The sequence below is a fragment of the Mus pahari genome, chromosome 14 (genome assembly GCF_900095145.1).
Source record: "Mus pahari chromosome 14, PAHARI_EIJ_v1.1, whole genome shotgun sequence".
NCBI lineage: Eukaryota > Metazoa > Chordata > Mammalia > Rodentia > Muridae > Mus > Mus pahari.
The window spans coordinates 3,909,561-3,934,936 of NC_034603.1; the positions used below are offsets into that span (position 1 = coordinate 3,909,561).

At 47.5% G+C, this 25,376-nt stretch overlaps 1 protein-coding gene across 1 annotated transcript in view; it reads left to right on the forward strand.

The window, feature by feature from the left end:
* Positions 1 to 3,388: 3,388 nt before the first annotated feature.
* Slit3 (slit guidance ligand 3) overlaps positions 3,389 to 25,376 on the forward strand; it is a 582,461-nt gene continuing 560,473 nt past the window's right edge. Inside the window, exon 1 of the mRNA XM_021213834.2 lies at positions 3,389 to 4,003. Coding sequence (XP_021069493.1) covers positions 3,807 to 4,003 — 197 coding nt within the window. The 5' untranslated portion in view covers positions 3,389 to 3,806. The remainder of the gene's footprint in view (positions 4,004 to 25,376) is intronic.

Sequence of the window (25,376 nt, forward strand, 5' to 3'; positions counted from 1 at the left end):
GAGTGGGCCTGAGGGGTGGGGGTGGGGGAGAGAGAGAGAGAGAGAGAGAGAGAGAGAGAGAAGTACAGAGACAGAGAGAGGGAGAGAGAGAGAGAGTAAGAGAGGGAGTGAGGGAGGACAAGAGACTGAGACAAAGACAGCAGCTAGTGTGCATGAAAGAGCTGGCAGGTTTGCTGGGAGAGCAGATCCCATTTCAGATCTGCATCTTAGAAAGATTCTTGGATCTTCAGGACCAAAGATGGCTCGGCAAAGCCAAAGCAATTAAACAGTGAAGTCAAACAACAAAGTAATATATGTGGGAGCCAAAGAGATCAACAGTTAAACCTGTACCTAGGGTCCATGTTCCCGTCAGAGGACTACAGGCTAGGCAAGGCCAGCTGCAAGAAGACCAGACAGGAGTGGGAACTGAGTAGCTGTCCAGAGCAGACACTTCTAGGCCTACTGCTTTCTCACATCCCTGACACCTTCCTGCTAACAACCTCACTGCGTCACAACCTCACTGCGTCACCTTTGACAAAAAGGGCTCCTTTCTCCCTGCCAACCAAGTGGAGTTTATACAGAAATGGTACCCATTGCTTTTTGTCTTTTCTGGTGAGAAGAGTGATTATATAACCAGTCCAAACCAGTCCACAATTGGAGCCTTACTGGGAATTTGGAAAATTTTTTATGACCTCTTACCTTGGAGCTCGTCCTTTTCTGTTCTCCTCTTAGATTCTTTTTTTTTTTTTTGCTTGCAACCAGAAAAAATTTTATCTGACTATGGTGGCCTGGTACAAAGACAGGGCAGGTGAAGGAGAGGCCTGAAGTGGGTTTTCTTCAGGGGATGGGTGGATGTTTTGTTTGAAAGACTGGAAAAGAAAGGGGAAATTTTAAAAAGTTGGCTAAAAAGGGTTTTGTAGAACACTGAAAATCATTCCACAGAATGAAAAGTTATCTTTGGCATATGGGGCACAGAAAATTCTACCCAACAGCCTGACCTCCTAATGACTTACCCAGACTTCAACAGTGGGGCTGGCGAACTCTTCCATGAGGAGATTGACACCCTGTGAAGACGCCTCAGAGCTAGGCAGAGGTTGGAACAGTGCCAAGGGTCCTGCTCCACGGCCTCTCACTGATTATCTGGGTAACTTTGCACAGAACCCTACCTCTCTGATTCTCCTTTTCTCCTTAGGAAAAGACAAGAGGTGCATTACATTTGAGATTCTGAGCTTACATTCCAAGAAAGCTTTATGTGAACACCAGAAGGGGTTAACTGGAAAACTAAAGTCAGCAAACCTGCAGCGAATCTCCAAGAAGGGGCAGAGTAAAAAACACCTTAATCTTTCCTGGGGAAACCCTTTCCCCTAAGAAGACCCATGTAGACCCAGCCATCGCCAGAAGACAGTGGATGTAAAACACCCAGATTAGGTGATGTCTAAGGGTGTCTCTGCCCAAGTAATCCAGGTCTCTGTGCACCCTGCTCGTCTGTGTACACATGTCGGTTTTACTTGCCCAGTACTTAAGGATGACTGATTCTGAAGCACTCCTATGATCTGTGGTCTGTTTTAGGGGCCTTCTCTGGGGAAGTAGCATATTTCAATGCCCGTGAAGTCATTTAAAGATCCAGTAGGCTCTCAGACTCCCCTGCAGCTTAAATAGAAACGCAGAGGCTTACCACTGTGCTCAGAGAACCCACCCAGGTCCAGGCTGCAGGGCTGCAGAACATGCTTTTCGCATGCATGAATTTCAGCAAACAAAGACAACCCTACTCTTTGCTGCTCCAGACAGTCTGAGATGCTTTTGTGCCCTTGGGACCTTGCCCGGTCCTCTCTCATCTGCCTCAGCCCTGGTACTAAATTGGTTCAAGGTTTGTAGGAAAGCTTCAGAGGACTGAGGCAAAGGCATGTTTGGAGTTCTTTAATGCTGAAGTCACCATAGGAAGCAGAGCCTAGTTCTTTTCTGGCCACCAGAGGGCGATGGCGGCAGCAGCTGGGCAGAAACACAGTTCCCAAGAATAACAGCAGAGAGCTGAATCTCACGTGTGTAAATGGTGCTGGGGTTGGGGTATGAGTGTAGAGGGGGGTGGCTGGGGGGGGGCAATTGAGTCCTTAGAGCTAAATCTCTGAAAATATGCTAGGTATAATAAAATAAAATTTGCACCTCAGCTATATATTTACAGTGTGTAGTCAAGTAGCTAAAAGTTTCCTTTAAGGAAAATGAAGGAATCAGAATAGCATTCATCTGAGGGAAAAGAGAGTTCTCAGGCGCACAGTTGTTAGTGGTATGTGAACATACATGTTCTTCTGTGTATGTGATTGCATATTTTGTGTGTGTGAAAGTGCATGTGATTTATAGTTAAGAGTATAGGTGTGTGTGTTTGTGTTTGTGTGTATGTGTGTGTGTGAAACCAAGGCTATTTCAGACCTTCCCAGTACAAGAGGTTCTCAAGGAAGCCTGGGCAATATTTCCTCCAGTTCCTGCCCCTTCCCTTCAAACAAACAAACAACATCATTCCTACAAGTATGCATGGAGCCTGTAACATGGCCCTTCCCCACCGGCATCTGGAAAAGCTCAGACCAGCCAATTTAGAGCAGGCACTGGCAGAATGAAGGCAAGGCTGGGGAGGAGGGGGATGGGGAATGGGTTCCTTGCAGGCTACTGCACTATTTTATAAAATCACGTTCTTTTCTTTGATGTGCAAAGGAAGTCTGTCAGAACCGTGGCACCTTGATTTAAGGAAATAAAGGTCCGCAGGTGACATGATTGTCCCTTAGTCCCCTAGACAGGAAGCAGATGAAGTGATTGTGTCAATACCGTGGTCCAAGTTCTTACATTTACTAGAGACACAGAGACAGACAGACTGACTGACTGTGACTGTGTGACTGTGTAGTGTTCTCCAATCTGTAAGTCCTCTAGGAAATAGTTGTTGGCCTTAGCTGTGAATACTAATTAGGGTAGGGGCAAAGTTTCCACGGATAAATGTGTCAGGGTACAGAATGCCTAGTAGCTGTATGGTCTCGGATAATCATTTCAGTTAGTCCAACTAAATTTGGCTCTTTTACCTAAAAAATGAAGCTTAGTTTCTGATGCTCCCATGTGGGTATTCTGTATCCAGCTCGGTGACTGAATTTTAAAAAAATAATGAAGCCACAAGGTTTATCAGTCCTTGGCTCCCAAGAATAAATGAATTTCTTTCCTGGCGGCCCCGGGCTGGCCAAGTCCCTTTCCTTCCCAGTTGGGTCTCTCTAGCTCCCCTGCTGCCTCCTCCCTCCAGGCTCTTGGTTGCTCCAGCAAAGTTCCCAACTTAGTCGACGTGACGCTCAGCGCAGCCAATGGGAGGCGGAGCTGGTGTTTTGGGAGGGGGGCGGGAGGGGCCGGGCCCGGCGTCTCCGGTGTCTGCCCTGCTCAGTGAATGGAGAGAGCAAGCGCCGGCTAGCTCTCCCGGCCACTCGGTGCCCCAGCCGCCTCTGTGCTCCGCAGCCCAGCCCTGAGCCGGACTTCCCGGGGCACGGTGTTTCCCGGCGCTCAGTCCAGGACCCAGACAGAGCCCTCACCTCAACCGGCGACCCAGAGGGACCCGAGGGCGCTCGGTACCTGGGCACCGTGAGTGATGCGCAGCGGGGCAGCGCCAGCCCCACGGATGGAGCTGCTGCCGCCGCCGCCCGGCGCGCCCCGCTCCGCCCGCACCCCGTGCGCCTGAGCGCCGCGCCCGCCCCTCCTCCGCGCTAACTCCGCCGCCCGTCCCCCAGGCCGCCCGCGCGCCTCCTAGGGCTCCTCGTGTCCCGCCGCGCCAGGCAGCCTCCTCTGGGTGCCAGCGCTTGTACACCATGGCCCCCGGGCGGACCGGGGCCGGCGCCGCTGTGCGCGCCCGCCTGGCGCTGGGCTTGGCGCTGGCGAGCATCCTGAGCGGACCCCCTGCTGCCGCCTGCCCCACCAAGTGTACCTGCTCCGCCGCTAGCGTGGACTGCCACGGGCTGGGCCTGCGCGCCGTTCCTCGGGGCATCCCCCGCAACGCAGAGCGCCTGTGAGTACCCACCCCGCCCGCCCGCTCAGGCCACCCACCCCGCTCGCTCCCACAGAGTCGCCCTCAGGGCGCAGGTCCTTCTTTCCTCTCCCGTGGATGGGGGACGACCTCTACTCCCCTACCCCTGCTGTCAGACACGCTCAATAAGTTGGGGGTGGCGTGGCTTTGGGCAGGTGTGGAGAGAAGTGTCCGAGTTCCCCCCGCGATGGGCCCGCGTATGCCTCTCTGGTTGAGGGCACCAGGAGCTCGTCCGCTGACAGCTCAGGAGAAGAAAGCTAGCAGAAGGCTAGCGGGGGTAGGGGGAGTCAGAGAGCGTGGTGGTCTCAAGGTTTGTGGTTGGGTATGAGGGGTCCATTACTCCTTGCTTCTTAAAGAGGGAGAGGCGAGGTAGCAAACTAGACGGAGATGGGGAGTTTCGATCGCAGAGACCTGATAGACTCCTCCCCGAGCCCCCACCCCCACCCCCCAAAAAACCCACAACAAAACCTGCGACCCTCCTGGGGATCAGAATGGACCAGCTGCTGTGTGACTGTCCTTGAAAGGAAAGTTGAGTGTGTACGAGAAGGTCTTAACTTCTGAAAAACCCGAAGGATTCTGAGTGGGTGCTCTCAACACCCTCCCTGCCTGGAGCGCAGCATTGGGGATGCCAAGTTGCAGCCCGGGTGAATTTTTTATGGCTGGGTTATAAATGCCTCCCCAAACGGGCCGGAGAATGGAAATGCTGACAGCCCTTTAAATGAGACCTAGCGCTATAATCTTACAAACCGCACTCAGCCTGGGATCCTGGGGTTGGCAGCTAAAGGAGAGGCTCTTGGAGAGTGGGGTGGATTGACCCTCGTTTTAACCCCAATTGTGCAACCAAATATTTACTTTTCTTATGTCAGCGTTTTGGAAAGATTTATCATTTTGATCCTCACGACCAAATTCAAAATTTGGCCTCCGGGGGTGGGCTCCTTTTAGTCCACAGTTGGGGGCGGGGTGAGGGAGCATGGAGCCCTGGTGGTGGAGGAAGCTGGAGCCTCTGAGTGGGTGAAGGTTTGCCCTAGTCCCAATTCCAGCTAGTGCACTGCCCAGTTGCTCTCTGTCCAGCCAGTCTCAAGGGTTAGCATACCGGTCTTTTTCCGTCCTGCCCACTTCAGGTCAGGCGAGACCAGGAAAGAGCCGGATTGTCCTAGCTGCCCACCCCTGTTATCACCCCGACAGCCTCCCCCACCTCCCCCTTTCCTCTTCTTGACTGTCTAGGCAGAGACTTCCTAGAAATGCCTTCTTTATTCTGGTGTTTTCTTTTGTTTGTTGTTTTCAAAGTGCTATGATTGTTCTGTTGTTTAGACTGTAGAAATCCTGGAGGGCTGGCCCTGAGTCTTCATTAACACCAGGAAATTAGGATCAGAAATGCAAACTGACCTGCAAAAGAAAACAGTGCAAATATGCAACCAGAAAAAGGGGCTGGAATCCAGGCATCCGTGCCTTCATTCAGGTTTTGTATTAGACCCTATTTGTGAAAAAAAATCTCATTTAAGTGGTATTTTTAGGTATGTATAAACTAAGTTCCCCCTTCTCACATGAATGCTGCAGACGAGTTAGTGAGATGATAAATGTTTAGTGGGCGCTTCCTTGAGACATGTTGCATTTCCCTTCTCCTTCCTTAAACCTCCCACGGTCCTATTTCTTACATAGCCAATACTCTGCCTCATTCCATCTGTCCTGCTTCCATGGTCATGTAACCGGTTAGTCCCAGCCTGCCAGGCTTCTAAGCCCAGGTCTCCCACCAGTCTGTAGACTCCTTGGAACCAGAGTCAGTTTGGGCCAAGACCTCTATAAACAGACCATCATGAGAGGGCCTGGCTGGGTTTGGGTCTTCCTGTAGCACCAGGTTGCCTCTGCTGTTGGTAAATACCACCATCATTCATTTTGCTTTAACACCAGCTCTTCTTACTTGGGGTCATTATTTTCCATACTCAGAATCACAGAGTCAGCTTGGGAGGATCAGGCCAGGGGTCCCCTCTCTTCTGGCTAGGCAGAAGTTTTCAACACCTGTAGCCAGTGTGCCACCAGCCACCCCCACCCCCAGGACCCTGAGGACTTAGGACATCTCCTTCACGCTGCAGCTGGAGACAATGGATAAAGACCTGAATCCAGGCATTCCCAGGGGTCCCTCTTGCTCTAGCCATGGTCACTACCCAGCATGGTGCTGCTGTGGCACGTCTGTGGTGTCACTGCTGGAAGGTTGAGACAGAGTTACCAAGGCTGAGCTCTTAGCACCTTTCTAAGACTGGAGCCTTTTAAGGACAAGCAGGGTCAGGGCCACCTCGGGTTTAAGGGCAGCCCACCAACAGCCCTTCACCACCCATTGGGCCCTCAAAGACTCTGATGGAGCGTTGTGGAACTGTTCTTGGACACCACATTAAGGATTTCAAATTTGTCATTCCCCCCTCCCTTCCATTCAATAAACATTGCCTGAAGCTTCTATAGCATTCCTGCCCCTTGTCCATAAAATCATTGCATACACAGAGAAAAACCAGCACTTCAGCTTAAAGGATATGGGCAAAGGTCGGAAGTGGGAACCTTTTTTGATGAACCTTTTAAACTCCCTGGGGGAGTCCTTTAGTCACGGGACACTGATAAATCAGCAGAACCATTGGAAACTCATGACAGTCTGGCTTCTGACCCCCACTGGTGAAACTGTGCTGTATAACAAAGAAGGGGCGCTTTCCCTGTTCTCCATTTGTGTTACTATCTTCCAGAAAGTACTCTTGTGAAGGAGTGTGTGTGTGTGGGGTGTGTGTGTGTGTGTGTGTGTGTGTGTGTGTGTGTGTGTGTCCTAGTCATAAGACACTAAGGGCAGCCTGAGGAGGAAGGATGTAGTCCCCATTTGGACTTGGCTTCAGGCTAGGAGTGGGGTCTGAATTGTTCGTCATTAAGTCACTATCAGAGGTGGGGGGTTGTCTGTGTTCCAAGTTCTTCCCCATAATGTCAGCACATCACACAGAGAAGGAATGCCTGTCTTTTATAAACTACTGACAGTTTTTCCCCTCCTAGAGGAGGAGGTGACACCCACAAGCAAGCTAAATAAACGGAGGGGAGAATTCGGTGTCATTTATTATCCGAGCAGCAAAGACAGAGACCCGGGGAGGAAGTGAATGGAGTTTCTTGAGACAAAACATTTACCAGGGAGTCAGGGTAAACAGATGTTGCATTTGTCCTTCTGAGTACAAAAAGAACCCACAGATGTAATTCTTCTTCGACCACAGCCTCAGCCTGGATGAGAATGAACCCTCATGTGGGGCCCCTTCTCCCAGTCTTGCCCGAGGCAGGCAGAGGCCCACGTCTCACCCACAACTAGGTGGTGGCAATGGGCATCAGAGTGGACATCTTTGCTTTTTTCCACTTGGCTCCAGAACATGCTGGAAACTGCTGTATTTAAATAAACATTTCCTGTTTGCTAAGGAGAGCGGGCGAGAGTCTGAAACGTGAGAATGTGGTAACTTAATTTTCTCCATCACTCCAGATGACAGCGAGCTTTGCCGGTGGTTGGGTCCAATAAAAACCGACACCGTGTCATAGGCCTTCCCTCACTTGACCACAGAGGTCCAGAGGTCAAGTGGGAGACTTTCCAAGATGTTCAGCGGCCAAGTCTAGCGTTTTCTGGTACTCCCAGCCCTGGGGGCCAGCTTAGGGGACCAGAGACTATATGACAAGTTATGGGGCCTCTCTGGACCAACCATGGTGATGTGGCTTTTCAGAGAAGCATGGGACTCTCCTGAATCACCTGAGGCAGGAGGACGCTGCCCTCCAGCATATTGTACAACTTTGAACAGATCGCCGTATCTCAGGGCTTCTCTCCTTAAAAGTAGGATTGTAGTGTGGGCTTGGTGACTTTTTTCTTGTGTAATCACCTCTTCACCCTTCCTCTGTGCCTAGGCCAGTGTCTGGCACCTGGGAAGTTTTCAACAAATATATGTTGAATGAACCTCCGAAACACAGGGCAGGATGGGCTCTCACAGATTTGCGTTTTGACGGGTGGCTAAGGGCTACCCTACCTCCTAGTAGCCTATTCCATGAGATACTGTTATCTAAAATTCCAATTTCATGAACTAGAATTACTGCCTTGGTAGAGTCCCCCAAGACTCTGTCTGCCTGACCCGCTCTGAAGTCTCATTGCCAGGCCTTGTTGCTTAGCAACATTGCAACACTCCTACTGTGCACAAGCCAATGGAAGGAGAACGAGCCAGCGATCCTGACTACTTCTGCCACTGGACTTTCTAATCAGGACCTCATCAGTGGCATCCTGGGCTCTCTGTGGTTTTTGATTGCCACTCTTCTGGCATTAATTGATGTGTATTTGGAGGGTCATTATTGAGTTTTGTTTGGTCGTCTGGGTTTTCCATTCTGCCCCGGGTTTTGCATTGTTATTTTGTTTCTCTGTAGTTCTGTTGTCTGAACTCACCCTCCACCCCACACACAGCACATTAGGGAAAGTGAAAAGAAAGAGCCTGGTGAGGCTGGGCAAGAATCCCTCCTGGTCCTCTGGGCTGTTTGAAGCATGGGCTTTGGCAGCTTTGGAGCCGAAGCTTGGGTTTGGAGGCCTGTTCTGTGGCATGCACTCCTGTTCTGCACCTCTGATGATGCTCTGCCTGTCTGGACTGCAGTATGTTTAATCCCTTTGTACCTCACTTCCACACCTGTTACGCAGAGATGATAGTCATAAGGGGCTGCAGCCCGAGGCAGTCCTCATAGTGTGCTCTGCACGGCGCCTGCCGTATTGTCCATTCATTTTCATGGCTGGGATTGTTTACCCAACTGCAATGTATCCAGCTGTAAAATATGCATAATACCAGTTCCCTTTTGGGAGGGATTAAAGTGATCTTGTCTAGGAAGTGCTTAACGGTACCCGGCACATAGGAGCCCTCCACAGACTTGAAATGCTGCTGCGGCTGTGTTTCCATTCGCTCATTTCGGTCTCTGTCCAGCTGGATGGCTTAGGATGGTTCCAACACAAAGCCCCGTGGAGGCAGGCTCATTGCCGCCTGCACATGGGCTGTGGGCTGTGCCCAATACACTCATGCTTGGTCTCCTTCTCTTTGCATCTGTCTCTCCATCCTGCCCCGGCAGCTGAGCCCAGGTTGGCCTCTCTGTTCCATGCAGAAGGGATTATGGTTGGAGTGGCTTCTTCTATCTTTTTCGTCGGCATACTGCTTTGTGTTCTATTTAAATAAAGAATGTATTTTATTTATTTAGAGGAGGGGTAGGTTGGAGCTTCATGGGGAATTCTTGGTCCTGACTTTCTGGGTTCAACGGCCTTCCATTTTTCTCTGAACGACTCTTTTTTTCTGATTCCCAGTGTCTGCCTCCATACCGCTTTTACTTGAAACAGCTGTATTTACTAGCATATGTCACTCTCACGGTGTACGATGGTTTGAACCTTTTTTTTTTTTTTCCAAGACATGCTGAGGAAAAAAGGAAAATCTGAGTAGGGAGGGACCTCACAAAGACCACACTGGTTCTGAAAGGAATGGGTGCAGAGGTGCTCAGTGGGAGCACTGTGCTGATTTCTGAGGCTCTCAGAGGTGCTCGGTGGGAGCACTGCGATGATTTCTGAGGCTCTCAGAGGTGCTCAGTGGGAGCACTGGGATGATTTCTGAGGCTCTCAGAGGTGCTCGGTGGGAGCACTGGGGTGATTTCTGAGGCTCTCAGAGGTGCTCGGTGGGAGCACTGGGATGATTTCTAAGGCTCTCTCTGATCATGTGGATGTCAGCCTTGCTCTGGGAGAGGCTCATGTGAGCATGTTCAGCTCTGTGTCATGCAGACCAGGACTGGCTTTTGTAACTGCAGCCGCTGACTGCCAGATTGCCAGGAGGTTCCCCCTCCCCCATCCTGTGGTCTTCATGGTTTTACTGGCATTTACCATGTTTGATATATTGGTCCCCAGGAAGAATTGGCTAAGGGTGTGATTAAAAAATCCTCAATACTGGGTAGATTAGAGGTGGTGAGAAGGCTAAGGTTAAAGATGTGGACTCCAGACGCAGGCAAAGCTCTTCGCTTTGTCACTGGCAAGCTACATCAGGTTTCTGGGTTGTAAAATTGAATTATTAATTTTTAATGTTTTGTTTCATTTTTTGTCAATTGTTTGTTTTTTGAGATAGGGTCTCACTACATAACCTTGGCTATCCTAGAGCTCACTATGTGGACCAAACTGGCCTCTAATTTACAGAGATTCTCCTGCCTCTGCTTCCGGAGTACCAGGATTAAAGGCGTGCACCACCAGGCCCTGCTTTAGTACCCTTTTTTTATAAGCACTAGGAATATTAGGGAAACTCACAAATACTTCCTAGAATATAGCAAACCTGCCATAACGTTTCCTGTGCTTACTATGTGTATAATTCTTGCAGACTATACTGCTTCCTGAATATGCTCACTGGAAGCCTGCACAGGTAATGATTAGCAGGGCTTAAGAGGTCCCCTGTCCACATCTTTCATCAACATAGCACAGGGGAAAACCAACCCACATCCCTGGCTCACATTATCTCCTGACAAGGAACTCAAGTCTCCCTAAACTAGGCCTAGTGAGACCTTTTTCTTCATGTGGATTTGAGCTTAGATCACACAGACTGTTGTTACATAGTGGGGGTCTTCCTTTGACGAACGACAGGTTTTCACACTATGAATTGCTGTGTTTCTCACCAGCTACTTGAGCTTCTACTACTTTCCGTAAACCTTTGTGATTATGCCAAGGGTTTTGTATGGTTTTTGGCTTTGGCAAAGGCCCTGCACCCATCCCTGGCTCTCTGGGGGGATTTTCTTTGACTGTGTTGAGTATCCCTCATTCAAAATGCTTGGGAACCAGAATTGGTTCTTATTTTTGAAATTTTTCAGGTTTGAGATATTTGCATATATATCTAGAGAGGAAAGGGGGCAAAGGAAGAGATAGACAGACAGACAGACAGACAGACAGACAGACAGACAGACAGATGAACAGATAGATTAACAGATAGGTAGGTAGGTAGATAGATAAACAGATAGTTATGTAGATAGATAGATAGATAGATAGATAGATAGATAGATAGATAGATAGATAGATAGATAGATAGGTAGATAGATGGACAGATGGACAGACAGAGAGATAATTTTAGAGAGAGGACCCAAGTAAAACCACAAAGTACATTTGTCTTATATCCAAATTATACTTGATATGTTTGCCCATAAAATAAAGTCTATGGTTGGAATTTTTCACATATGAGGTTGGATCATGTCTGTGCTTAGAAAGTTTTGAGCTGTGAGGTGTTTTGGATTTCAGATTTTAGGGTTAGGGAGACTTTCATTGCCCTAATTATTATCGTATTATCAGTGTTTTTTGTTTGTTTTTGACAGTGCCCCATGCAGTCCAGCTGTCCTTGAGCTCATGATCCTTCTTCCTCTATTGTTATTCAGGATTCCACACATGGGCCACCATGCCCAAGTCTGTCAGTGCTTTTGTGTTCGCCTACACATATGTGTAATGTTATGTCTGGATATAAGTGTGGGCAGGGACACATGTGTGAGCTGCATGGAGAAACCAGAGGTTGATATCAGTTTCCCAGGCTTTGGATGGTGCACGGTCTCTCACTGAATCTAGAGCTCACTTATGAGGGCAGACTGGCTGGCCAGCAAGCTGTCTCCTTCATCCTCGCAATCTGGGATTATGGACACACATTGCCACAACTAGATTTTTATGTGTTCACCAGGGATATGGATTTAGCTCATGTGTGCATAGGAACCAGCCACCTCTCTGGATCTTTCGTGCATCTTTAGGCCTGGGTGGCTCACTTTCGTCAGGTTTATTTGCTGCTTCCCCACATCTCCTCAGCCTAGTGTTTTCTTATTATTACTTATCCAGATTCAAGTAGTTGACCATGGCCCTCGCTTTTAAGAGATAGGGTTTCTCCATGTAGCTCAAAGTGGACTCAAACTCAAAATTCTCCTGCCTCAGCTTCCTGAGCACTAGGATTATAGGCAGGCACCTTCATGTCCAGCTTGTCTAAGTGTAACATTGGACAGTATCCTAATTGAATTTTTGCAAATGATTTCATATCATTAGGTTTTGGGGAACATTTTCTGTTTCCAGTTACTCTTAAAAACCAACCTCTTGGTTTAATCTCTATCCTCCTACCCTTTATATTCCGGAAGTTTCAGTGTCATGCCCATGGACCCTGGGGGCTGGGTTCACTGGTGGTTATGAGCCACTTTATGTGTATGTCGAGGGAAAGCAAACTCAAAAACAGTATGCACTCTCAGCCACCGAGCCTACTCCCCAGCCTTTTGAAAAGTGTCCGGATTGTAGGATTATAGGCATGGCCTGTCCTTTCTGTTTGAGGTGGATAGAAATACAGAGGTCTGCAGGGTATGGTACCATGCACCTGTAATTCTAGTACCTGGAAGGTAGAAGCAGGAGAATAATAAATTTAAGGTCAGTCTCATAGCAAGTTCAAAACCAGCTTGGGCTTCACAAGACTCTGTACCAAAAGAATCACCCTGTCCCCCCAATCAAAGTTGAGGTTTTATTTCCCTAAAATAGTTTCCAAGTACTGTTTTATTCAGTTTGATGAATTTCCTCTTACTTCGTGAATTAGTTACTGTTGGTGTGATCAAGTACCTGGGAAAATTATCTTTAGGAAGTTAAGATTAACTTGGCTCATGACTTCAGAGGGGGTCAGTATATCATGGAGGGAAAGGCACAGCAGAGCCTCTCACATCACAGTGAACAGGAAGCATAGAGAGAGGCAGTACAAGAAGGAGCCAGAACAAGATATAGACAGCTCCAGTGGCCTACTTCCTCCAGCTGGACCCTACTCATGGAAGAGCCTTTCAATACAGCACCAGCATGGGGGACCAGCTTCTCAGCACATATGCCTTTTAGGGGAGCACTTACAGAGGAACATTCAGAGGAACACTCACAGAGGAGCACTCTCAAAAGAGCCATAGCACTCCTGGTTTCGCAAGGAGCCTTCTGCCATGATTTTAGCTCTATCCTCATCCTAGTAGATGGGTACCAAAACCTCTACTAGCATGGGATGGGATGGGATGGGATGGGATGGGATGGGATGGGATGGGATGGGATGGGATGGGATGGGATGGGATGTGTGTGTGTGTGTGTGTGTGTGTCTGTCTGTCTGTCTGTCTGTCTGTCTGTCTGTCTGTTTCTGTCTGTTTCTGTCTGTGTTTCTCTGCATCTGTATGTCTGTCTCTTTCTGCCAGTTTCTATGTCTGTCCATCTGTCTGTATCGTGTGCTCCCATGCTAACCTCTCCTGCTAAATATTTCACCCTGAGAAATCAGCCCCTTTTATTAATAGCAAAGCTCAGGTTACTTCAGTTTTTTAAAACAGTGATTTCACATTTCATCTCTCCCTCCCCTTTGACAGGGGCACACTCACCTGTGTAGTTCTTGGACTAATTATTAAGGAGGCGAGATCAATGAGAGCTGTGCCCGTAGGCTCCCCAACCTCTGTAAGTAATGACAGTCATCCTGAGAGCAATGGCTCCTGTTGAGCCCTGACTTGTATGAACTAATTTACTATTCTAACAATTGTCCCTGCTATGTAGTAAGGCTGTCCTCGCTCCACAGATGAGGAAACTATATTTGGGAGTAAAGTCCCCAGTTAGGATCAAGAAAAGCAGTGTGACTGGACCTGCAGGGTAGCCAATGGCCATGCAGTTCCTTCCCAGATCCCGAAAGTATTTCTTTACTCAATTAAAAAAAAATGACTAGGAGGAAGATGGTGTGGAGAAGGAAGAGGACAATGAAGATGAGGAGGTAGCAGCAACAGCATCAAACCTGAGTCATGTTTAGATGCATGACATGATCTGGATGTCTGGGGGGGAGAGCTTCTACTTCCAGTTTAGGGAAGAATGTGATATTTGAGTCACAGCTTGAAATATAAAGATAACTCCCTTGGGTTGAATGGGGAGTGGTACGGAGTCACTGAAGTTCACAGTTGGATGGGTATGAGCCCATTTAGAACGAGCGAAGAAGCTCCTCCTTAGGAGTTTTTATCTTAGCCCAGAAACTATCAACCAGATCTTAGGAAGAATGGCCATATAATATTTGTCAGCACAACGATAAAATTCCCAAAGAGTGAGGAAGACAGTTTTAAAGTTCAAACAAAGTTTGGATTCCATTTTTCCATTGCTATAGCACACATGTGAGGCTGGTGATGTATAAAGAAAAAAACATGACTTGAGTCCACGGCTTTGGAAGCTCAAAGTCAAAACAGCACATTTCTAGCTATGGTGAGGGCCCAGTAGGCTGAGTCACATCGTGGTGAGTGCCAGCATGACTGGAGACGTGTGTAAGAGGGAGTGGTCACATGAACCAAGAAGCCAAAGCACAGAGGGGTCAAAGCACAGAGGGGTCATGGTGGTTTTTTATACCGGTCCGATTTCATGGGAACTAACTAGGTCTCATGAGATCTACATTAATCTCATCCATAGGAAGGACCCTCGGACCTGACATGCCCTATCCTGTTGTATCCCAGCACTGACACACTCCGAAGGGAGCCTCTAACCCAGGAACCCTTGCGGAATGCACTCAGACCATATTCATGAGACAGCAGGGGCATAAAACTCCAAGAGGAGCCTGAGGAACTTTGTTGATTAGTATTCTTGTGCTCCATTACTTATTTGGATTTTAGTAGAGTTACCATTCCTTCTTAAGTATACGTGCCATTTTCTTTTGTTTAAAAAAAAATGTGTTTATGGGGCTGGAGAGATGGCTCAGTGGTTAAGAGCACTGCATGCTCTTCCAGAGGTCCTGAGTTCAATTCCCAGCAACCATATGGTGGCTTAGAACCATCTGTAGTGGGATCTGATGCCCTCTTCTGGTGTGTCTGAAGACAGCTATAGTGTGCTCATATACATAAAATAAATAAATCTTTTAAAATGCATTTATGTTTTTGTGTATGTGTGTGTGTGTGTGTGTGTGTGTGTGTGTGTGTGTATGCATGTAGTTGGGGTATGTGTCAGAAGACAACCAAGGGGAGTTGGTTTTCTCCTTCCACCATATGGATTCCAGGGATTAAACCTGGGTTCTTTAGCCCAGGCAGCAGGGACCTCTACCCACCCACTGGTCTTTCCAATCTTCTAGCTGTGCTCCCTGGGTGGTGCCTGGTGACATCAGGTCCAGTCAGAGGAGCATGTGCATGAGGTCCATCCTGGCTGGAGTAGAAAGTGACTTGGTTTGTTTAAGCCTCATTCTTGCTTATGTGAGCTCAGACTCCTCTTGGCTCACCCGAAACATCAGCCTGGGTTGTTGACTCGTGGTGGATCCCGCACTTAGGCGGCAGCGTATCTTATGGTTTCCAAAAGCCTGCCCACACGTTTAACCACCCACCTTGTCTCCCATTAACATTTTTCAGCCGATGAGCTCCTGTCTGCTACCAGATGTGCCTCCTCATGCTCCCCTGACCTCTAGAGTGAGTGTGTGCCCTCACTCAGGTCTGTCTGTAGGGTGTGGAATCTGTGCCAGAACTGCTGTCTTAGGTTTTCACCATGGTCTCTTGCCATAAGCCTGCTCTGTTCCTAGTCCTGCCTTAACCTTCCCAGCTTGGCTTCTTGCCCTGGACTGCCCCTCCACATAGCTCCCTGTGTGTGGCAGCTTTGAACTGCTGCTGTTGGAGACCCAGGTCCTGAGGTTAGGTTTCAGAAAGGTCTTTGTGTTTTATCCATTCCCTGGAGATTGAAGGTTTGCAGTGAACTTGAAGCTCTGCTCTGGAAAGAACCTCAGACTTCATCTTCATGGCCATCTGAAGGTCTTGACCGTGCCCACAACAGTGTGCAAGATACTGCAGAGCTGAGCTCTCTAAGTGATCGATTATTATTCTCTGGGGCCCCCTTCACCCTAAGTAGGGAACGGAGCAGAATAGTCTGTCATTGAGAATCATGACAATGACGGTTCCAGTGGAGAGCCATCCTTGGAAATGCGTTGGAGAATGCCTGAACACATGATATTTTTGTTTCTCTTCTGCCCAGCTCTGCAGTATGGGTGGAAACCATCCCACATAAGGGGTTTTTCTAAGTGATACTAATGAGAACCCGACAGGGAACATAGTGTAGATGTATAACTCTAAGTACGTAGAAAGGTGTAGATTGGACCTTCATTCCCTTCAGTACCTACCTGCAGATGCACTTTCTGATCCCTGACATCTCATCAGTAGCCTGAGGAATGGTAAGGCGGGCACTCACCTAGTGGGGCTGGTACAGGGTTATACGAGTCCAGATTGTGCCAAATGTCTCTTACATTCAGTCCTGTGTGGCTATGTTCACTTGCCCACATGATATTGATTTTGGGAGAATGGTCCAGTTACCTTATGCATTTTAGTAGCAACTATATAAATGCGCCCTCAAATGGCTTTACCCTCCATGGCATCTATGTTGAGCTAGTGCATCACCGTATCTCAATGGTTCTCAATCTTCCTAAAACCTCAACCTTTTAACACAGGTCCTCATGCTGTGGTGGGTCCTCAATGATAAAATTATTTCCATTGCTATGTCATAAGTGTAATTTTGATACAGCTATGAATAGTAATATAAATATCTGTGTTTTCCAATGGACTTATGCAACCCCAGTGAAAGGGTCTTTCTCCCACTCCCAAAGGCATCGCAACTCACAGGTTGAGAATCACTGCTGCATATGGAAGGTGATGGGGCTACTTGACTATCATTGCTCAACAGGAAACTCGGAGAGCTTAAAAACTATCCTTGGAGTGACCAGTGACTTCCAACTCAACTTCAGATTCCTTTTCACTTTTCACCAAAGACTTCTTTTTTTTAAAGTTTACTTGCTTTCACAAATGCACATAGTCTCCTATTGCGGCAACTCACCCGAGTGAGTGTCACTAGGTGACACCTAAGTGGCAGTGTGCGGGATGATAGGATGGGATACAGGCATGCATCCGATTCGTTCTCCGCACCGCTGTCACCCAGTACTCGATGGTGGTTCACAGTTTCGGAGCGTTCACTTTATCCTGACGTTTCTGGGCCTGTGCTGAGGAGAGACACCATGGTGGCAAGAGCACATGACCGGGGGAGGAGGCTGTTCATCTGATGGTGGGCAGGGAGAGAGGAAGGCAACAGGGATGAAATCCCTGTGAGGAGTGGACCTTAGTGATTACTTAGTCCAGCTGAAACTCACATCCTGAAGTTTCCAGAACCTGTCCGAATAGCACCACTGGCTGGAGCTTTTTGCGGGATACTTCATACTAAACCTATGATGTACATGGAAATTAAAGCATTTGCGGGATCATTTATATACTTCATACTGAACCTATGATGTACATGGAGATTGAAGCATTCAAGGAATCATTTATATAGCTGCTAGCAAAGTGACTTCTGGGATGGGAGAGATGCCCGAGCAATAAAAGATGTTTCACTGAATCTTCAGGAATCCTCGGGGAATGCAAACCCCACTCATATCTGTTAGTGTGTATGAAAATGTATGAAAAACAGCACATTATTAAAAAGTAGTCCAAGTGGCATTTTAAAAGGGTTATGGGAAAATATTAATCTAAGGACAATCCTACCTGATAAAGTATTAAAGACTGTCTCTGCAGCTCACTGGCAAACAGCACAGGTTCTGCATTTTATTAGTACTAACTGCATAGTACTCTGACCTTATTTGAGAAGCATATTCATAAACACGGTCACACAGTACAGTTCCCAATTGAGGCCATGAGCAGATTCAACCCCTCCCCCACACCCGTGCTGGAACTTAACCCCTGGACAGTTTCCCAGAGGTGACAATATTTTTTCCCCTGAGGTTTCCCTAAGCAATGGGAGCTTTCCCTGGGGAAGGTGGGAGAGTGGGCTTTGGACCGGCATGGGGGTCTTCGGGCAGGTTGGTTAAGAGCTAGATAGGCCATGGGAAAGGCAAGGCTGCAGAGGACAAGAGCTGAGAACTTGTGTGTAGACACAAGAGTTTGTCTTCGGAGTCTCTCCTCGTGTACCTGGCTTGCGTCAGAGGGTGGTTCTGAGTGCTTACCAGTTCTTTTAGGGTGAAAGAATGTGACCAGGTGTGAATGCACAGGCCTCTGTCCCAGCACGTGGGAGGCTTGGCTAGGGGGATTCTTGTGTTCCAGGCTAGTCTGGGCCACATAGTGAGACCCTGTCTCACAATAAATAAATGAATAACATTGTTTTGTTTTGTTTTGTTTTCAAAAATCAGAATGGATGAGCGGTGGTTTGCAATAGTTATGGGCAGCATGTTGACTCCATTTCCTCCTGCTCGAAGTTGGCACTTCCTTTCCCGTTTATACCGTAGGTTTACAAGCTCCGAATTTCAGATGGAGACCTGGGTTCTCTTCCTTCCTACTCCTTTCCTTCCCAGTGGGGAGACTTTTCAAGCTGTGGGGGCATCTTAGGATCACCTGGTCTACTTCCTCCCTACCCAACTCAACCCACCTTGAGGGATACATGTCTTAGAGACGTAACAGAGGTTAATCAGGGCTAGTCCCGGACTCTGCCAACCCAAGACATTTCCCTGTATCTATGTCAGGGTTTGGGCTTTAGACAAGATCACCCATAACCACAAAAAGATCTACTACAGGGGGATGCTGTAGAGAGAGTGGAAGAACCAAATGATTTCAGAAAAAGAAGAACTGGTCCAGAATGAATGGGGGACGCTCTCATGGAAGCTTGGGCTTGCTGGACAGTATGGCTGTCAGCATCAAAGCCCTGACTGAGTCAGGGTCAAGAAGAAGAAGAAGGCCCTAGATGAGGAGACAGTGAAGGGAAGACACAGGAGGAGTAAGACTCAGAACAGGACTACAAAATGGGAAGAGGAGTTGCTTCACGAAAGTGCTTACTGATTCCAGTCCCCCAGTGAGACAAGCTCAGCTCGTTATTTCTACCACAGGAAGGTGACCAGTCTGCTCTGGCTTGGTCGAGGCATGCAGCAAGGAGCTAAGCCTCTACGGGGGGCTCCTCCCCGATTGGAGCTGCATCCTGATTGGAGGTCAGTCAGACGTTCAGACAGGAAGCCCTCTTTGTGTCTGTAAAGCAGTCTTCCAAGAAGACGGTGCTATGGTTTTTCTTTGTATGTTGCTAAAGAACCAGGAGGCCATTTTTTTTTTTTTTTTGCAAAACAGCATTTCACAAGCTGAGCAGGACTGATCACTCCTCCTGTCAAATGGGGCTGTGTGGAGCTGTGTGATGGGGAGACAGCTTTGTCAAGAGGAGGACCGAGGGAGATGGATCCTCACAACCTTTAGCAATGGCAGAAATGGTGGTGTAGAAAAAAATGCTTGCCTGGGAATTTGGAGACCTAGCCGTGCCTCTGGCACACCGTGTGACCTTGACACTTCACCTCTCCGGGCCTCAGTTTCCTCTTCTTCAAAGTGATGAGGGAGGAAGACTGGATGAACTCCAAAGATTCTTCCAGCCCTATGCATCTTTGCTCACGAGGGCTAGGAGATGGGATTTAGATCTGAGCCAATATCCGATGGACCCCTGGGACTTTCTAGAGGCAAGAGAGAGGCCAGGACAGCTGCTTCAGGGAGTGGCCAGTCCTTGATTAAGGCTCAAATAATTAGCTCAGTTCCACAGTAAGCCTTCGGAAATTAAGAAGGAGAAGAAGATGTTTAGTCTCAAAAATAGCAGTTGATGTTGCTTCAAGCTGATTGGCTGGGGGTTTTGTAGGGTTTTATACAGAGACCATTTTCCCTCCTTTGTGGCTAAGCAGTTGCATGCACTGATGCACAGTTAGTGTGACCCTCGTCTGAATGCTCTCACTAGCTAAGCATTCATGAGCATGCTTTTTACCACTGACCCACTCCACTGTGTTGTTAGAAGTCCAAATGCAGTGGCCCATGTCCAGCATAGAGCATGGGGCTGGCCTTAAATAGCCATTTAAGAAATTGAGTACAAGAACAATAACCATTTTATAGTGCTCGGAGGGCCTCAGTAGGGATGGCTACTCTGTGATCTGTACTTCCAGCTTGAGGTTCTGGAAAGTCTAGGGAAGGCTTGGAAGGTGGGCCTCAATTCCCCTGAATCTCAGTGTCCTCCTGTCTGTAGGGGCAAGAAGAGTGTAATGGAGCCAACCATTGAAAACTCATGTCTGCGAACAGCTGGAATGATGGAAGCTGGATTCAACACCAGCTAATGACCAAAGTAGCTTGAACTTCTGCACAGCATGATGACTTAAGAACGGGCTCATTTCTTGCCTCATGGCTTAGGGATCCTGAGAAGGGAAATGTAGCAATTTAGTAGCTGAGCACCTGACTGGGTCCTGGGAGGACACCACACCAGATTCAGGCATTCACAACCCCTAGAATTCAGTGACTGCTGTTGTTGTTGTCATCTGACCACAGGAACTAGTCTAGATTCAAGGGCAGGAAAGTCTCTTCGAGGAAGAAACCTCTTTACAGCTTCTATGTTTAAAAACCTCTCCAGCCATATATTAATAATCATTACTGGTACTGTTTGTTACATGGAATCCTATCTCTTAACTAGATTGAATGTTTCTTGAGGGCAGGAGCAGCTATGCATTTCTCTGTAGAATGCTTGTGAAAAAAGGTCAAAACCAATACATGGTTTTGAAAATCAAATTAACTTTCATAGGCAGCAAGTATGATGGAAAAGACCCCAGGCTTTAAAGGCAAAGCAATCTGAATTTAAAATGGGCCCTTTAGCAAATTACCTGTCTTTCTCATCAAAACAAATAAATAATGAATGGAAACAGTCACACCTATTGAAAGACTTAGGGCCAACGAATGTAAAATAACCATGCATCGCCAATGCTCCAACTTTTGGTTGCTGGGTCTGTGGCATGTGCACAAACGTTCAAGTTTAGACACACCTAGATCCAAGTCTCTGGACTTCTGTGTGGCTGGAGACAAACCCCTTCATCTCTGAGAGGTACACAGTTCTCATCTCTCAGGTAGATTGCTTAAGAATCCAGCTCATCCCCAGCTTGCACTTAGGACTTAGTATACATTGCCTATCAATTGAGTAACAGTGAAAACTTGTTCGTGTATTGATTTGTCTATACAGTGCATGCAACCAACAGCCAGTGCTGCAGACTCTCAGTGGCCTCCTTGGTCAAGCCCCTGGGGACTGGGGACTGGGGATGCCTGGATCTGGGATGATGTCCTCACTGGTTGGAAAACATCTTTAGAAAGGAGCACAGGGTCCTGGTTAAACATCCCAAGACAGTACTCTATTTTAGCATGTCTGTGACTGAATTTAAATGGTTCCAGGGGCCACTTTTCTCTATAGGATCCCTGGTCCCTGCCAGATGCGCCACCCTTTTCTCAGAGATCCATGTCTCCTTCCCAATATTTCTCATGACTACATCACAGCAAGGAGAATAAAGCATGCTGATTCTAACCTTGTGTCTGGTTTCTTTGTGACCAATTGGCCTAATAATGCACCAAGTTAGGACATTGGATTTAACTTTTCCAGATAGCTCCTGGGGCCTGTGTTCATTTTATTTTATTATTTTATTTTATTTTATTTTATTTTATTTTATTTTATTTTATTTTATTTTATTTTAAGATGGAGTCTCACTACATATTCCTGGCTAGCTTGGAACTCTGTGAAGACTGGGCTGACCTTGAGTTCACAGAGAGCCTCCTGCCTCTCCTTCCCGAGCAGGGTATAGACCACTGTGCCAGGCAGGGCCCTGTGCTTCTCTTAGGAAAGATTGCTCAAGAACTCTTCTATTTCTCCGAAGAGCTCTGACCTTGCCTCTACCCTTATTTTCCTCTAGCCTAGATAATCTGATTATTTTGAAAATGAACAATCTTTGAAAATGAAAGTCTTTGTCTTTAGGAAAAAAGGCACTAACACTGTATTTTTCAAATGATCTGGAGGCCATACGTGGCAACCTCACAGGAATGCTGTTCTCTTCCTACTGGCGTCTATGTGAAGAACATCTGGAATTTTCTGATTGTTTCGCGCAGGCTAGCTGATGTGTGACCCCTGGATTGAGAACACTGCTCCACATCCACTGGGTACTGTCACGACTCTGTGAGGAGATGCCTTCCTGTATCCTAGTCGAGGAATTAGCTCTTGATCCACATCAAGGTTGATGGAAGGCTTGTTTCCTAGAACTGGACTCTTGACCAGTAGGACAGAAAGACTGAATTCACTGGCTTGCCATTTTGTCAGTGCCCTTGCAGAAGGGTAGGATGTGCCTGCCTTCTAGTCTCCAGGCCTGTTCGTTAGATTTCAGTTGAGCCCACAAGTCTGATCGCCTTGAAGAGAATTCCCTCTTTCTTAGGTTTACAGAATTGTAACCAAGTAAGTTAACTTACTCCTGAGTGGGAGTCGCTTAATTCTCTGTGGGCGGACCTCCATTCTAACCACAAGCTTGTGGTTTGCCAGCTGGGTGCCCTTGGGCAAGTTCATTTTCTCCTACGGACATCCCGTCATTGTAAAAGAACAGCAATGAGGCCTGAATCCTGACTCTCAGACTTGCCAGGACTTTGAAATCACCTGGGGAGATATAAAATTTCCACTGCCTAGACTGTATCCCCTGGGATCCCGATTTAAGGACTTTGGGGTGCGTTTTGGATGTTGGGATTTTTGTAAAGCTCACTGCCAGTGTTTGAGAAAAGCGAAATTTGCAGAGAAATTCTTCAAATTATAGGGGAGAACAAAGAGAGAAGTTAAATGCTTGGTGTAAGGTACGGATTGACCAAAGTCACCCTGCTTTCTTTGGAAGGTAAATGTGACTAACATGCTCTTGCTTTTGGCACTGTTGCTTTGTTTGGGGGTAGTCATAGCGATGCATGACAGCCAATCTGCAATCTAACCTCCCTTATTTATCCCATCTGAGGTGAAGGGCAATCGTGAATGTAGCCAGAATCATAGAACATACAAAAATGTGATTACTTTCACATCCGTGGAGGAAAACTAGGGCGAGTTCAACAGTGCTTTGTGAGAACAGGCTATGGAGTAGCTGCTTTAATGGATAGACAAAATTGATTTATAATTACCATGGCAACAGCAAAATGGAATTATGTCTTCCTGAGGGACGTGGATCAGGACTGAGGAGGATTCTGGAAGATTCTATCTCACTTTGGCCCTGCAACTTGCCTAGTGACCTTGGCTCCCTCAAGAAGTTCATTGCTAAAGTCCTCAGTTTCCCCAGAGCCCGTTTTCCAATCTGTAAAATCTTCAGTTGATGTTTTAAGGGAGCGTGTGGATATGTCCATAGTTAAGACAAGGACGAGAAGATGCTGTAGGCGATGATAGGATGGAAGAAGAGCCTGGAGCCTGATGCCAGGGTAATTATGGATGCTCTTTGCCCACAGCCAGCTTCCTCATAGTCTGCAAAGCCTGTGCAGTCTAAGGTTCTCATAAAATCCCCTGCGTAAGCAGCGTAGTGCACGAAAACTCCCACCCAGCTCAATGCTTCTCCACCTTGGTCATCGTCACACTGTGGGTTTGGTTTTGTTTTTACTATTGAATGGGGGCTGCTCTGCTCAGTATACATCATTTACCAACACCCAGGACCTTTATGTATTAGATCCCTACAGAACTGCTTTGGGACAAGAAAGAAGCATTTCCAGACATTGTCAGGTATCCCCTGAGGTAAAAGAGAGTCCCCTCTGGTTAAAAAGCACTGTCAAGTTGAAGCGTGGTTGCTTCAGTAAAGTAGCAGACATTGTGACTGCACGGTAGTTAATATGTGTCACATCCCCAGAGGCTCTCACAGCTGTCTTTGACCCAAACAGCTGTTGGGAATTCGCATGTCCATTGTCACATATGGGGGTTCTGTGCTTCCACAACTAATGGTAATAACAACTCGGGGTGCCATTTATTGAGTGTTTACTATGGGCTTCGCACATGGCTGGGTGTTTTATATATTTCCTTGTCTCATTAAGTCACGGCATTGACAGGGTTTGCAGATCAGTAGCAATCCAGGTCTTCAGTATGATGTATTTGGTTTACATAGCGTATGTCATGTGTGCATGCATGCATGTGCCATATGCGTATGCATGTGGAGGTTGGAGGTCCACTTCAGGTGTCATCCTTCAGTGACTGCCCACCTTGGTATTTTGTAGGAGACCTGGGGCTCACTCACTGGGTTAGGTTGACAGCTCAGTGAACTCTATGTATCCTGTCCCTACCTTCTCAGCCCCAGGAGTGCAAGTATATGTTTCTGTGGCCAGCTTGTGTGTGTGTGTGTGTGTGTGTGTGTGTGTGTGTGTGTGTGTGTGTGAGATCATGGCTGAGAATCAACCTCAGAGCCTAATGCTTCTGTGGTAAGCACTGTACTGAGCAAGCCGTTTCCCCAGCCCATCACAGAACTTTTTAATGTTAATTTCTTGCCGGCATTTTCAGATTGGACGAATACATATATAAATCTATTTCTAGTGACTTTTTCAAAACTTGACAAGTCTGACAACAGGCAGGCACTGACTGGCTTTTAGATGAGGCATAGGCCCGTTTGATTGCAGTCCCCACCACTCCCTGTGGGAATGTCAGTTGTAAGTGTGTGTCAGCTGCCGTTTGACACTCTGCTGGTAATTTTTAAACTTAACTTTATTCATTAGTCTCCTGGGTTGGCTCCTTTTAACAGTTATATCTGCTTTACATCCTCACTGTATGGCCTGTGTTACTGCTCTCATTTTAAAGATGGGGAAACCACAGCTCCATTAAAGTAAAGCTCAGGCCCAAACTCATACAACAAATGATCAATTGACAAAGCAATTGCAAAGCAAAGAACCCCTTGCCCCAGTGGAGTGAGGCCGCCTGGCAGCGCTGGGTGGACGCTGCGTGAGTATGTTCCTACATTCTGAGCCCTGGCCTCCTCCTCTGCATCTTACTTTCCTCGGAGAACTAACTCCCACCGTCCCTTTTGCTCACCAGGAACCACATGTGGCCAGGCTGTGAAGAGTGGCTTTTGACTATAGCTCCCCAGGCTGTTTTTCTGCGTCTGTGGTACTTTTGGGCTGTGTCCAAGGGCTGCTCACACACTCCTACGTAGCTGAGGGGCCAGCTGGGATGTGTGTGTGTGTGTGTGTGTGTGTGTGTGTGTGTGTTTCTGCCTGGGATGAGGCTGCTTGCCTGTGGGGAGGATGTGATTGCTTTAGGAAATTAAGTGGGAGTGATTAATTAGGAAATGTACTGAGGATTCTGGAAAGAAATAGAAGCTGAAAAAAATTATACCCCTAAATACAGAATATTTCTTTGGGCCACATGGCTAAGGAGACTGTGCTGTGAAGGACTGAGAGCATCCTGTCCTGATACTTCAGAAGCGGTTGTTTGGTGGAGCATCACCTGGCCTGAATACGCTGGGATGAGCCACAAGGCCAGCTGGTCCAGCCACGGCTTTCTGTGAGTGGACATGAAGGCACAGAAACCCTGCAGAGGCTGAGCAGGAAGTAGGAGACT